Consider the following 12,369-nt stretch of genomic DNA (forward strand, 5'->3'; position numbering starts at 1 on the left):
TGACCTTGTAAGCTTATCGTGACAATATGGGCAGACATTTTTGTCAGTATTCATGATCAAGCACACAAAGATTGAATTGTACGTGTACTGACGTGTGTCAAGCCCGTCCAGTACAAGGTAGGTGGTACCCACTGAGATATCATCTTCCATAACAGAATTGCGACTACATTACGTAACAAAATACTTCGTGACTGTTTGCAGTACTAATTGCTGCTACTTAATTAGAATGGAGCAGGCTAGTCATCGTTAGCAATGCCACTTCTACAATGTTAGATAGTAACTAATTGAACATTTCAGTCATTTTTTTGTAGTACAGGTACTTTGCATAAACAAGTTATACGATAAATTGCAGAGTCTGAAATACACATTAGAATACCTGTGTTGTACGTTAGTTTTTAATTATCTAAATCAGTTTGAAGGGTGGGTTTATTAATTGGTATTTGAAACAATGATTGGATATTTAAACTTTCCTCTTTTAGATGAAATTGAAAATGCTTATTCGTAAAAACAGTTGGATAATTTCTAAATATATGCACTTTTCATTCATGATAGAAAGGTGAAAGGTAACAGGTAAAAGCATATAGGCAGAGAGATGACCGCCATGGATGTTTGGCGTATGGTATTGTTGATAGTAATCTGCATTTTAGCATCTTCAAGAGGTAATCTTAGAAATACTATTTCTATTCTATTTCATTTCAATATCTATTATACCCTCTTCTAGCTCCATCTTTAACGTCTTTTAACTAGCATCTATCAACTCTTTCTGTACATTTTGGGTTTATCCAACCCACTTTCATTAGGGGCCAACGGTGCATGTTCTCCGGAATGCGTTCACGGTATATGTTTAGTGAACGAGTGTCACTGCCAGCCTGGGTTTGAAGGACAACTCTGTCAATCTCCAAGTAATGGGAACTTTATCATAACTTGTTTCTATTCTTTTGAATCTTGACATTCGTTTGTCTCTAAAGCTAAAGAGTGAAACAAAACCAACAACGACAACAATTAGGTGTTCACGATTTTCTTTTTAGTAACAGCGGGTGTTCAACATGATCTGAAATTCTTGTACGCAGCATCCCAAAATGTTATAGACACCCCTAGTGGTAATTTCACGGTAAACGATGGCTTTGTATTGGTACCAGGCATATCCGGGAAAACCCTTCGGTTTACTGCGGCGCAATTTGTTAATATCACCGGGTTGAAATCAGCATGCTTGGAAACACTGGACTCTTGTGCAAACGGTCTAACAATAAGGTTTGCCATAATTTTCAAATCATTGATGTCTGATGCTATGGTCCTGCAGTTTAGCGGTTCAACTGGAATCGAAATAAGGCTCGTTTCGAGAAAGATGCACTTCTTGGCAAGAACACAAGCAAATGAATGGTCTATGTCGTCACAGCCTGTCCAAACTAACGTTTGGTACAACGTAGAACTTGGATGGACATACAATGCATCGCTGACACTGTCTATTAATAAGGGCCAAGACGTTGTTTCATCGACTCCAAAAACGATCAGTGCCACAGCGGTTACACCCGGAAGTTATTTGATCGGAAATGCAAACTCCACTAATACTAATTCGACAGTGTTGTACGAGTTAGAAGGCATGATAATATACGAAAACGACCTTGCTCATCTTCGGGATATGAACCTTTCAACTTGTAAGTTGAATTTCATAATTAATAACATGGCATTAATTGACGTCCTAATTAGCTGATTTATTAGTGCGAATTATTTTCATGTATACCTGAAGATTTTCCTGCCATTGTCGAACATCGAATTGTTGTGGGAAATAATGTCTCGTTTATCTGTACTGTAACCGTCGCTGAGCGTAATGTGGTGCTAAGCCTGGATTGGCTAATAGGTTCACGTGTTTTAAAATCGACGAATACTACCTTAAGCTCAGTGACATCGTACCTAACGGAAAATGAATTACAGGGTGCAACGACATCAATGACACACGTATGTTTTCAAACAACAACGAAGCAACTGCCTCAGATATTGAAAAACAATAAAATGGTTTCATTTAGTATGCTATTTATCACAGGGTGTTATATGTCAAGTGGCAGCATGTTATGCTAATTTGTGCGTAAACTCATCATTGTCAACTCTTTCTAAAACCGAGTACAGACCGTCTATCACGGTAAGATAGCGCTCAAAGCGCACATTCTGAATGTGAATGTGAATATATGATACATTCATTGATTGCATTTCACACAAAATAGATACGGAAGACTTCCCAAACAGTTATGTTAGACGAAGGGAAGGGTGCGGCATCGTTCGATCTATCTTCTACATTGCCATTGAGATTCCTATGCGATTGTAGCCCAACCGACATATGTTCAGTCCACATATCTGTCGCTACGTCTTCGACAAGTAAACCACCTCTGCAATGTCGATCGAAGACGGTAAGTAGTTCTGATCAGCACCTCTCTCTACACTGATCAGCACCTTTCTAGACTGAAACACTATTTATCTGATAAGAACATGCGATCAATTTATCAGTAGAGGACTTCTTCAAGATTTTCTCAAATTTTTTTCTGAAGATAATCCCACAAGTCGTGCTCGTTACAAGTAGATCATCGTGTGTCGTTAATATGGCTAACCTTTACCAGACGATTTCTATAAAGGCGAAATTAGATGGAAAATTCGATGGATCACGGCAAGGCAATATTCGGTTGCAAGCTAAATGTTTCGTTAATAACACTTACGGGATAGGCAGAATCATTGGAAACGTACCAGTATGTATGAATATCATTTTGAAAAATTAACTATCGAAAAAGTCATTCGAGATATAGATTGGCATATATTGCACGCAGGTCAATGTCAGTGACAAACGGGTGTCAGATTTAGCAAACTACTTTTTTCTTTCGAGTACAAAATTGATGGCTTTCGATAAGATAATGCAAACTGCAAACTATTCTGTTTACTCAAATTTCAGTACATAGTTAAAGATATGGATCAAGCGAGTACGTGTAAATCTATAAATGATCCACATATAACGACATTCGACGGCTGGTAAGTATAAGACCTTAAGATTTAATCAATAATTTTGTAATCTACTGTGGCCTAGTGGTTAAAATCAGGTATGAATTATCGATATAGATAAAATGAAAAATAAAAGAGATTCTTGATTTAATAAAAGAAAACTTGTATTTGCATTTGTATTTTTTCATGAACTAAATGTAGATAATCTTATATCGCTATATTTAGGACCTTCGATAACTATTTTGAGGGCGAGTTCTTGCTTTACAGACACACGAACTATCCAATTCAGGTACAGCTGAACATGTTTTTTAAGGTTCTTCTAGTCTATTTCATTTCAAAGAACCAAATGAATAGATTTTGATCAAGTCCATTTCCTGGATCCAATATATAACCTTGATGAACGCAGTTAAGCGTGCTTTTTTCACCCTCGCATTACTCGTAGGATTCATTTCTTATCTTTGATTATTCTAGGTTAATTCGTTTTATCGTGCTTGTGGTTCCGCGACTTGCAATTGCGCCGTGGCTGTTCAGTCTGGCGATGACGTCATCGTTTTGGACCGCTGTGATGACGCAACAGTGGGTGTTAACCTGCAACGACACTTCTTGGTAAAACTATACAAAAATGGCAATTTATCTGCAGGAACTCGTATCAAGAGATTTGATGGTGGATTGAAATATGAGGTAAAGATATTTCAAGCTTGCATTCACTATCAGTGTTGAGTGGCAAGCGGGTTCGAGTCCTGCTGTCTGCTTACCGTGTGAGGGCAACACTTCAAAGGCTTCCCCGTCGTGAGGTTTAATGAACTAAGATCCAAACGACGTAAAGCAAAAGAAACAAACAAATTCTGGTTGAAATGAATTACTTATTAAAAGTTACTTATTATGATACGAGAACAAATATTTTACAACGTGCAGATAATTCTACCTACGGGAATGATAGTTACGGCCAGTGCAAGCTATCAACGATTGATTAACATCTGGATCACACCATCATCACTAGACTTTAATAACACAGAAGGTACATTTCACGCCAACGGTATTCGTTTTTTTGAAATATGTGAATTATATTAAATTCGAGAAAATACAACGAACGACATTGGTCAGAACGCTGAGTACTTGATTTCGATATTATTCAACAGGACTGTGCGGGGATTTTGATAGCGATCCGACAAACGATGCAATTATGCTTAACGGTACGCTTGCTACAATCACTGGGAGAAGAGCTGATAGTTTTGCATTATCATGGAGGTTTGTGAGAACTTTCATACTTTCATGGATATCCATTTACTTTTTCAAATGAACTGATATTAATTGATCCATTTGATATTATCAGAGTGACTGGTAGGAATAGTCTCTACCAAGGTATATGTCCTGATGGTAACCTGACATTTCCAGACAGTCAAACCACGTATTGCGAATGTATCGCTGGACAGACCGCTTCATGTGGAAAGCATTACGATGCATTGGTTTGCCCGACTGATACCACACATGGAACGGGTAAGAAACTGCCATTAGGAGTCATAACCATTTATCTTATAGAACGGATAAATATAAATTTGAAAGTCTTAATAGAGATCAATGCGACGACAAAGAGAAAGTGACAAGAAATTGCACAAAATAACGTTCATTTTGGAACACAATAAGGTTTTGAATTTTCAACAATTCTCTAAATCGGCAGATGATTGAGCCCTGTATTCAAATCTAAGTCAAAATTTCAGATATAACTGCAGATCTGATTAAGTATACGATAGATCGGCCGAAGTGCACTGGAACTGGAACCGGGAATGTGTTCACCTATAATTCTACATTAGCTCCCATTGTAAGTCGACTTGTATACCTGAAATTTAGGTCTTATCTTAAATAAGAAAAATATTAATGCATTTTTTCTCAGGTCACAACATGGCCGACAGCATCTGGACAAACTCAGGTAGCAGTCACAAACATATGTGTCAATACTATCAATGGATCTACCGCAGCGAGTCAGTGTAATCTAGTTAAGGGAATAAACGCTTCAACTGATATTGCCAATTGTATAGAAGATATTAAGGTAAACAATGAAGAAAAATGGTGTCCATGGTGTCAGAATCAATTTCACGAAATCGTCTTATATATATCTGAAAAAACGTAGGTAACGGATGATATACAGTGGAGTAATGTCGCTCTTGCATCATATCAAGAACTGTGTCGGCTGTATGCGGACAGAGACTTGGGACTTGGCCCATCTAGTGCGATCTTGAATACACTATGTGTTGGAAACTGCAACAACGGAACGTGTGTTGCCGGTAAGTAACACTAACAATTGAACAGAATTTATTACTCCAATACGCTTAAGTATAACCTATCTTTGTTTTACAGGCGCATGTAAATGTAAACAAAATTTCACTGGTGGCGATTGTCAAATAGATCTGAAAGCAGTTCCTCAAATTACACGACTCGGTTATGATGGATTTTGTGAACTACCCACGTGTAACCCAAAACAAATTCACATATATGGCGGTCAATTCGTCGAAAAAGTTACCGTTTGTGTATCAACAGTGGTAAATATTTACTTTATTTTTTCGTCGCTTTATTTTGATTACTATGATCTTTTTTTCATTATGTCGTTTGATTTCAGTATATTCCGTCAGTTCACAGTTACTCGCGCACGGCATCGTTCATCAATATGAATGAAGTAGTGTGCGATATCTCCACGATACCATTAGCTCCAAGGATGACCATCGCCGCTAGTAATAACGAGTCAATAGGTTCGAGTCAGTCGTTTGAGTGGCTTATTTGTAATCGACTGTGTCAGATATGCGATAAATTGAACCGGGCTGTTACAACAAAGGTAAGTAGCCTAGGAAAACATTGGTATATTCGAAAAATTGCCATTGATCGCACAATTTGATTCCTCTCGACCAATATGATGATAATCTTCATAATGTATCAAAATACATTTCGTTTTAGCGGTGCAATTGTTTCATTAATGGTAAATGCTTTAATAACCTTGATGTACAATCGAACAAAATCTGTTATGTTCCAATATCGCAGACTCAATTGACAAAAGTCATAGGTATTTATACAGTTCCGAAAGAAAATTATAATGAAGATTCCTGTTTCTTGAAGACAAGATGCACGATGGCTCATTGAATTTACATATTTCAGATGCTTTCATGGACATTTATCTTTCATTTGACGCTATTGCTCTAAGAACGAATGGCACGATATCTGGTAAATACTGGGCTGCTATTTTAGAAGGCTCAGTACAATCCGTAACGGGAATAAATGGAACTGGATTACTGTTAATGGGAGACGCTAGTTGCATAAATTTAGGCAAGGTTGGTGCGGATCCATGTGTGAATGATTTGAGTAAATGTCAAAATGGAATCACAGTTTCATTCTGGTCAAGTTTTAACAGACTAAAAGAGAACACGTACATATTTTCAAGCGGTGGTGAATCGATGTACAGCCCCGGGTTTCTAATGGTTTACAAATTCGGCCGTGTTCAAATATCTGCCAGGACAGTCAATCGCGCCTGGTTCACATCTATAGATAAACCACAACTAAATACATGGGCCGAATACTGGATCAGTTTGGATATCAAGACAGGCGTTCTAGAAGTTTACGTCAACAAAAGCCTTGTCGCCAAAGATACTTTACCAAATCAAGAAGTTATAAAAAATAAAATTGTCGCAGATTTTAAATTCGGTTGTGTCAGCACCATCGGATGGAATGAAGCGCTTAAAGCCGTTATGGTGGTTGATGATATTCATATATGGACTGCGGGTATCCAACTTCTAACAAATAGGACTATACTTCAGCCCTTGATATGTAAGTGTTACAGAATTCAAAAATTAAGGTGCTTCCTTACGTGAATATGAATTGTTCAAGTGGAAGTTCTTGCTTTTGCAGCCACAACTACAACAACTGTACCACCTACAACAACGGCGCATTGTCCACCTGGCTGCTCTGGTAAGATTAAGATGTTTGGGGAGGGACTAAGCCTTCATAAAAATAACCTATCTTATTCATTCCATTAGGCTCACCAACCGTTATTACAAACGCTTATTTGACATCAAAGAACAATGGTAAATCGATAGAGTTTACCTGCCACATGCCTCAGGTATTGGAACCGAACGTGAGATACAAAGTGCAATGGATGTCAGGTTCTGCGGTGTTACTGACCAGTAACATGGCCCAAGGTGCTACAAAATCCATCATATCATCCGATATGATAATCCAATCAAAAGGACTAACCGATAAGGTGATAATAATGTGAATATACAATGATATATCGATGAAAAAACATTTAATCAGAAGTCGATATGATTGCTTATTGAAATTTGTATGTATGTGATGCCACGTCTCGTACTTTGTAGCTGTTTTGTCGAGTATATGCTAGTTTCACTGGACCATGCAGTGGTTCAGCTGCTACCGTTAATAGCAATCAATTCGTGGCCAAAATTAAGGTAAATATTTTTCGATGCATTTGTCATTATTATAACATTAATCCCTCAGCTAGCATTTTTGCGGTCTTACAAGGTCGTTACGGCAGGAACAAATCTCGTTGTTTCTGAATGCGGAAATATGACGGAGATCCACTTCTCCAGCAACGCCCCTGCTGCATTCTTTTGTGGCGTGGCAAAAAGAAATTGTTCCATACGCATCCGCGCACTTTTTGTGGAGGCCCTTTATGAAGTGAAATGCCGTAATGGAAAAAAGATCGTCCAGGCCGTCATCGGTTGGGATAAACAAAACAACAGCAACTCGTTTTGCGGTACAGAAATAAATAACGTCAACTGGAACCGTATTCATATCATCTACGTCAAAGCTAAGATCGACAGTAAACTAGACGGCACGAAAGTAAGATACCTGGACATTCACAGAGTTGTTGTGCAAAATATGACGATAATAGTAAGGGAGTCATTACTAAGAAGATTCCAAGTATGTATATTTGACGTATCACATTCTAGACGGATTAGTGTGAATAACTTCATATTGACGTGAAAATGCTTTCATCAATATTTTTTAGGTGACTATCAAAGATTGCGATACAGCAGATTCCACATGTAGTTCAGTCAATGATCCTCATATAACAACCTTTGATAGAAAGTGCGTTTTGATTGCGTCCAATTCGTTAAAAATTTACCAAACAAGATGGTTTGAGTTAATATTGTCATTTTCCTTTACAGGCGATATGACAACTTTCTGTCTGGTGAGTTCGTGCTCTATAAACACAAGACCATGGATTTCGCTGTGAGTACCTGGAAGACAAGATAGAAACATATTTGACAGGAAAATAGTGACATATTATAATGAATTTTCATTTTCAATGCAATGCGCATGATTTCAGGTACACGGGATGTATGTTCAATGTCGAGGTGGGGGTAGGAGAAATGCACGAGCTACGTGCAACTGCGGCGCAGCGGTTTTGTCCGGTGATGACGTTATCGTTCTAAATAAATGCCCGCGTAAATCTTCATCCCGTGGAAATGCTTGGGGAAGATATAAGAAAATCAACCCAATGACTGTGACGATTTTCAGAAATGGAAAACTTACGCCCGGAACTCGTATAGAAAAGATGAGCGGTGGACGAAAATATAGGGTTTGTATTTTTCTTTGATTCGTTAGAAGTTACCTATGGGCCTATATAAGTTAGTATTTTATTTCGTTTCGTTCATGAAAATTCTTTGTCCTTATTTCTTTGTCAACCATAGATTTATTTACCGACTGGAACTTATGTAACTGTCCAAGAGCATCATCAATACATAAATATCTGGGTGACAGCCTCTACTTGGGATTTCAATCAAACATTAGGTCAGTTTATACTATATTGAGGTAACCATGTGATTCCGATGCAAGCCTGTCTTTATCGTAAGGCTTTTTCTTTTGATCGTATTGTTAGGGTTGTGTGGTAATTTTGACGGAAAATCTTATAATGACCTTATGTTTCCGGATGGTACTTGGCTGCGATACAATGGTCGTCGGCCTGATGCGTTCTCCGACAGCTGGAGGTGTGTAGAAAACAGACACAAGCGTGTGTGTGCGTCTGTGCGTGCGTGCGGTTTTGCCATCGACCCAATGACTCTTAGATAATTTTGTCATCTTCCTCAACGATTATGAGTTTGGTTTTCTATCTTTAGGGTAAGTCGTTTCAATACCATCTTCTTTGGAGTAGCGCCTTTGTCCACGACAGTCACATCGCCGGGGCCTCTTGGGGACAATAAAATCTGGTGTGATTGTGTCTCGCGGAAAGTTGGAACCAACACTCAGGTTTGTGCAAGAGGACTTGACGTTGAAAGATGTGACCAACAGCTTCAACCTGGTGGTAAGATACGGACTTACAGATATTTCGAATAAACGGAATTTTTTTTCTGCCAAATTCTATGGAACATACGATGCTATTCCATTCTACAGGAGTTGAAGTGACAATTCAGATTTACATTGAAGCGAGACTTTCTATCAAGTGGGGAAATCGTTTCCGTAGAGCCACGAATCCGCCTACCATAGCAGACGAGGCTTTTGCGCCATTTGCGGACAACCTTAATTACGTCGCACCGGTAATTTTCAATTCCATTCATATAAAGAAACACCAATCACGATTAGATTGGATTGAATTTTCTATTGATATCTCATTTTTCAGAATGCCTCATGGCCTACACCAGGAGGATGGTATAAGTCGAACGCCACTAATTTCTGTGATAATTACATCAAAACTACGAACATGTACAAGAGCTGTGGCGCAGCTCTTAACCAAACGATGTTTGACGGAGATATTAATGCTTGTGTTTTAGATATTCAGGTATATGATAAGAGAGAGGAGTCGATGATTTGTAAATTTTGCGATTCATTACACACGGGTTGATAGTTACACGGGATGATATCTTGATTTGTTACAGGTCAGTGATAGTACTGATTGGGCGAATGCTGCATTAGAAGCAATTGCAGAATCTTGTATAACAGTCGCTTCCAAATATGTCATAGCTGATAATGCTACTGCTGCTGCTGGGATGGTAACTATGCCTGCGAACCTCATACTTGATATCCAAGATTCAACATGTCCAAGCAACTGTTCTGCTAGAGGAAATTGTGCGCAAGGTAATAACCGTCATACACCTCTCAAAAATATCATCACAATAAAATTCAATCAAATAACATGTTAGAATTTTCTTGCCAGGGGTGTGTCAATGCGATCCTGGTTTCGTTGGAGAAGATTGTTCAGTGGTATTAGGGGATCCTCCTGTTTTGTCTCACATGCCCAACGGAGGACTGTGCGACGTTCGTAAAATTGTCAGTTGCAAAGAAGCGACAATTTACGGTCAAAACTTTGCCACGGGACAAAATGTGACCTGCGTGATTCAGAAATTTGATGTAAGAACACTTCTACTGCCAATTCCAGTCATAGGAGTTCTACTAATGATAAATCGTAAATCTCTTTCAGTTAGCGGCGAATATGACTACTGGAAATACATCAACAACGAAAGCGACATTTGTCGGGCCAAATCAGGTGAAATGTCCTCTCCTGTCAAACCAGCCGGTCATTCTAGCAGTGAGTAACGATGGAGCAAAGCAGAGCAACGAAACCGTTCTTTATCTACCTTTTGACTCTGCTTGTTTTTACTGTAATATCGATCCAAATGTCAAACTTGGAAGTTGCGTCCGACAAAACCTGGTAATGTAGTTGTGAACAATTTTAATTCGAACATCAGAATTCTGCACTTTATAATAATTGATTGATTTCATTTGTACGTCTCATGAATATTTCCTAGGGCGGTTCCTGTATTATAAATGGTATATGTTACGCGGTAGGTGAACAGAACCCGAATAACAAATGCCTGGTATGCACTCCTTCATCGACAGATACGAGTTGGACTAAAAATATCAATTGTAAGTACAGAAACCGCAACTATTAGGCTAACCTGCCGTAATATTTTTCCTGAAAAATATTCATATCTCTGTTGTTGTGTGTATGTTACAGACAAAACATTTCTTATATTATTATTCAGTATCTGGTTGCGTTACACCCAGTCCACAGGGCGGACTCAGTGATACCGATATCATCATTATTTGTGTTGTCATCGCCGTTTTCGTCGCACTTCTTATCATTTTAGTGATTTATATTTATCAACGGAACAATAGGTAACAATATCAATACTGTATTCAGAGGTGATCTCTTTCGGTGAGGGCTAGATATTTATATTCAAGGTATTCTACTACATAAAATGTACGACGAAGGAGAATTTTGATATTATATCTTATGTATTCTATATAGCAGGTCAGGTCAGGGATCAAAACCCGATGAAGAACCAAAACCTACCGTACCACCAGTAAGAATGATATCCAACAGACCGAGATATTCGACTTCTAGCCCAGAATACGATAACCCAGCTTACGATACAACATCGGATTTTGAACGCACCCAGCGGTTTGATCAGTCACAGTTACATATCTTGGAGGACGACGACGAATACCAGCCGAGCGTACAAATAGCCAATTCCCAAGATGCGAATACGCGAATGTAGAAAATAATTACCGTTAGTTGAATCATGTATTCAAAATATACCTATCTTCATGAAAAGTATTGGTTTCGATAATGCCATTAGTTCATGTTTATAAAGTGTTTTTAGGTATCATATTCATTATAATAACTATATGGGATATAATGTATTCGACAATACTCTTCCGGCAGCGTGCTAACGACTGTTCAACAATGCTCCATCCATATTATTCATACATTATATACCAGTCGTTTGTCAATAATGTTGTGATACGTTCCAAAATTGAGAAAATACAGTTTAAGTTAAAAGTTATACTCATGGAAGTTTGTACTTAAACCCCTAACTTATTAGTTATTTAGCGGGCGATCGGGACTTTTATTACATTTTTATGAAAAACAACTTTAACGGACGTTAACTTATATTTTTCAATTATTCATTCAGCTCTAATTATGTTCAATCGTGCATGCACGTACGTACGTGGTTTATAATAAACATTTGTTAAAGCAGATACATCACAATTAAGTCGTTCAATTTTTTCAAAGAGTTCAAGCCGACCTATTGTTTTGTGTTACTCCTTTTACACCACACGTGTACTTCGCATTCTTAAACGAAAGTATGTATTCAAACTAGACTAAAGAAAATACATCAACATTTGATACATTTTTCTTTTTCCATCGCTTGTGCATTATTACTCTTGTATGCTGTCTATACTCTTCTGGTTGCTAAAAGATTAGGTCAAAAAAAGCTTTGCGGACCTGAGAGATACTTATCTCTCGAGCTGTCCGATCATGATCGCACGATCAGCCAATCACGTGGAAAATGTCTGATATTTCCTCCGTTCAAGATGAAGTGGTCGTCGTCGTTGTGTCTGCATCAGGCAAATGTCCGCGGCAGGTGCGCGAGTTGATAT

General features: G+C 38.2%; 1 protein-coding gene across 4 annotated transcripts; it reads left to right on the forward strand.

The window, feature by feature from the left end:
* Positions 1–36: 36 nt before the first annotated feature.
* On the forward strand, positions 37–12,057 carry LOC141899868 (uncharacterized). 4 transcript variants are annotated; one of them, XR_012618648.1, is made up of 39 exons: positions 37–117; positions 553–659; positions 801–902; positions 1,029–1,655; positions 1,748–1,956; positions 2,042–2,137; positions 2,220–2,402; positions 2,541–2,735; positions 2,936–3,012; positions 3,208–3,271; positions 3,454–3,663; positions 3,898–4,000; positions 4,122–4,230; positions 4,316–4,479; positions 4,701–4,801; positions 4,874–5,029; positions 5,111–5,264; positions 5,338–5,519; positions 5,597–5,809; positions 5,929–6,034; positions 6,127–6,792; positions 6,874–6,933; positions 7,002–7,225; positions 7,341–7,430; positions 7,504–7,905; positions 7,994–8,073; positions 8,154–8,217; positions 8,315–8,566; positions 8,679–8,778; positions 8,867–8,975; positions 9,105–9,289; positions 9,379–9,521; positions 9,605–9,763; positions 9,861–10,059; positions 10,139–10,332; positions 10,403–10,633; positions 10,731–10,848; positions 10,968–11,166; positions 11,234–11,364. XR_012618648.1 is itself a non-coding variant. In XM_074786457.1 (39 exons), exons 2-39 carry the CDS (start codon positions 593–595, stop codon positions 11,481–11,483), a joined length of 6,777 nt encoding a protein of 2,258 aa, XP_074642558.1. In that variant the 5' UTR covers positions 37–117; positions 553–592; the 3' UTR covers positions 11,484–12,057. The 4 variants fall into 4 exon arrangements, 3 of the variants coding, with proteins under 3 accessions (XP_074642558.1, XP_074642559.1, XP_074642560.1); XM_074786457.1 differs by having other exon boundaries at positions 10,968–11,100; positions 11,234–12,057; XM_074786458.1 differs by having other exon boundaries at positions 10,968–11,100; positions 11,237–12,057.
* The last annotated feature ends 312 nt before the right edge of the window (positions 12,058–12,369 follow it).

Source organism: Tubulanus polymorphus, chromosome 2, assembly GCF_964204645.1.
Source record: "Tubulanus polymorphus chromosome 2, tnTubPoly1.2, whole genome shotgun sequence".
Lineage (NCBI taxonomy): Eukaryota > Metazoa > Nemertea > Palaeonemertea > Tubulaniformes > Tubulanidae > Tubulanus > Tubulanus polymorphus.